Genomic DNA, 2,979 nt, shown 5'->3' with positions numbered 1-2,979 from the left:
CATAGTGCCTTATATATGAAAATATTTCTCAGGTATGTAATTTTATGCTTTATATGAAAAGGTTTTGTGAAGATGCAATGAAAATGATTGAAGCACAAGTAAGGGAGAGAGACACAGCAGAGTGAAGATGGTTCAGTCAACTTGGGATGCAAAAACAGCAGAGTAGATGGTGTGCTGCACAAAAAGCTAATGATACATATTCAGAGAAACACAACAAAAACAATAGAGCTGCCCAGCATTGGATGGCTGGATCCCTCATGCACATTTGCAGAAGGAAAATAGCCCAGCAGTGGGGCAGAAGTGCACAGCTCTTCCCCACATAATTGACCTAGGATCACCTTAGGATGCAGAGAGGTCACTTCTGAGTCTATACCCAAAGAAGAGGAAAGCAGGGTCTAAGGAGGTATTGAACACCAGTGTGTACAGCAGCCTTAATTACAATAGTAAAAATATGAAAACAATATGTGGATCACCTCTGAAATGAACCTGTAAACACAATTTTTAATGTTTATATATATTTCTAATATATCCTTCACTAAAGAGTAATTTTATAAATATAAGAGTAATATCACAAAAACATGAATGCTGATTTTTTCCAATGTAGTGTAATGAAAAGTCTGTAGACAGACAATAGAAGAGGGATTTCCAGGGTAGGGGAAAGCAAGGAGAAATTTAACAGGAACAGACTGAGTTTGCATGATAAAATCATTCAGGAAATGGGTGGTGGGGATGGTTGTTAACATTTCCAATGAAGTAAATTCCATTGAGCTACACACTTAAAAGTTCATGACTTTGAAAATTTCATGTGGCATGTATCTTATAACAAGAGAGATTTGGAAAAATGTAAGAGTGGTCTAGCTAAAATACACACCAATCTCAGGGCAGGGTAGTTTGTCAGAAAAATGTTTACAAGATATACACCTGAACATGAATCTCTTTTTATCACAGTTATACACTATAAAAGGAGAAAGTGGAAAAAGAATGGAAAAGTCACAAATTTATCTTCAAAACCAGCCCCTTTATTTCCATGCATATACAGAGACAGATGTCATGGGAAGGGGAAACATGAGCTTTCCCAACACTTTTGTCCTGCTGGGCTTCTCAGAGTTTCCGTGGCTAGAGAGGCCCCTCTTTGCAGTGGTCCTGGTCACCTACATCCTCACGCTAGTGGGGAACAGCTCCATCATTCTCCTCTCCCTGGTGGACCCCAGACTCCAGTCACCCATGTACTTCTTCCTCAACAACCTCTCTCTGCTTGACCTCAGTCTCACCTGTACCATTGTACCCCAGCTGCTGGCCAACCTGTCAGGACCAGACAAGACCATTACTTCCTCCAGATGCATCACACAGGTCTTTGTTTTCTGCTGGATAATAGCCAGTGAATGTGCTCTGCTGGCCATGATGGCCATTGATCGCTATGTGGCCATCTGCTGGCCCCTCCAGTATACTCTCATCATGCGTGCCTGGGTGTGTGTGCAGATGGCAGCAGTATGCTGGTCCAGTGGGCTCATGAACTCTCTGCTTCAAACCACACTCACACTCAGGCTTCCTCTGTGTGGACACAACACCCTGGACCACTTCTTCTGTGAGGTTCCTGTGCTCATCAAGCTGGGCTGTGGGGACACCTCTGCTAATGAGCTGGCCCTCACTTCAATGACCATCCCATTTGGAGTGATGTCTTCCCTGCTGGTAGTCATCTCCTACATCTTCATCGCAAGGGCTATACTGAAGCTACCTTCAGCTGAAGGCAGGCACAAGGCACTCAGCACCTGCAGTTCCCATCTCCTGGTGGTCACCATGTACTTTGGGCCAGGCATGTTCTTTTACCTTAAGCCTTCAGCCAAGAGTTCCCAGGCCAAGTTCATATCCTTCTTCTACTGTGTTGTCACACCTCTGCTCAACCCACTCATCTACACTCTGAGAAACAAGGACATGAAGACAGCATGGACAAGGGTTCTGCAAATCCAGGGCAAGGTGAAGTCTTTAAAAGCACAATCTCTGCCTGTCTCCTGAGCAACCATAGGCACACATCCACACATATTGGCAAATCACATCCACTTTCCCAAAAGAGTGTCTATGAATTCCAAGAAAGTGCTCTCAACTCACTTGTTCAGTCACCTCAATGTTTTGAAAAACTCTTTGGACTCATAAGGTCTATCACTGTGACTCTCATTGTCAGTCTGCCCCTTACTAAGGCCTCCATATCTTGTCTGTGTACAGAGGAGCAAGCAGCATGGTTTTTAATGTCTTTGAGATGGTGAGAAATATTCTTTTTATTCTTTCTTGCTTCCTCATTTGTTTCTTTCCTCCTTTCTATCTTGTTGTTGTTTCTTTCTGCCTATCCTATTTTAACATAAGTGTTACTACATATTAATTGTACACTACAGTGGCTCTGCTTTTAACATTTCTCTACATGCATGTAATGTGTTTTGATCACACTCATCCCCTCTTCCCTCTCCTAACTGTGCTATGTCTTCTCCTGAGCACCTCTGCCTTCCCTAACAGTGCATTGCTATACACGATGATCTTGAGTTCCATCAATTATCCTGAAAATGACATGACTTTATTTTCATTTATAATAGAATCATAGTCCTTGTGTACTACTTTTTCTTTATCCATTCATCCACTGATGGGCATCTAGGATGATTCCACAGTATTGCTACCATAAATACTGGTATGATAAAAATTAGTATGAAAGTACCTCTTGTATGCTGACTTTAGCTACTTTGGGCAATAAAATCCAGAATGATAAATCTGAATAATGAGGGAGTTCTACTTTTAGTTTATTTTCACATTTTTAAGGTACCTCCATTCTGATTTCACAGTGACTGTAATATTTTACATTCCCAAAAATAATGTGTGAGGGTTTCATTTGAAATTCATCCTCACCAGCATTTATTACATTTTACTTTTTGATAGTTTTTTTGACTAGGATGAAAATGAATTTCAGTGTAGTTTACATTTGCCTTTGCCAAATGG

General features: G+C 41.3%; 1 protein-coding gene across 1 annotated transcript; it reads left to right on the top strand.

Moving 5' to 3' along the window:
* Nucleotides 1-1,050: 1,050 nt before the first annotated feature.
* Nucleotides 1,051-2,013, top strand: LOC101712887 (olfactory receptor 2G3). Its single transcript, XM_004874761.3, has one exon. The coding sequence runs from the start codon at nt 1,051-1,053 to the stop codon at nt 2,011-2,013; it is 963 nt and encodes a 320-aa protein (XP_004874818.3).
* Nucleotides 2,014-2,979: the final 966 nt, after the last annotated feature.

This window comes from Heterocephalus glaber, unplaced genomic scaffold (genome assembly GCF_053883595.1).
Source record: "Heterocephalus glaber isolate CG9 unplaced genomic scaffold, H.glaber_assembly_v1.0 deba00001864, whole genome shotgun sequence".
In the NCBI taxonomy this organism is placed as follows: Eukaryota; Metazoa; Chordata; class Mammalia; order Rodentia; family Bathyergidae; genus Heterocephalus; species Heterocephalus glaber.
The sequence above is the reverse complement of the archived record's forward strand: the minus strand, read 5'-3'. Positions and strand labels throughout refer to the sequence as shown.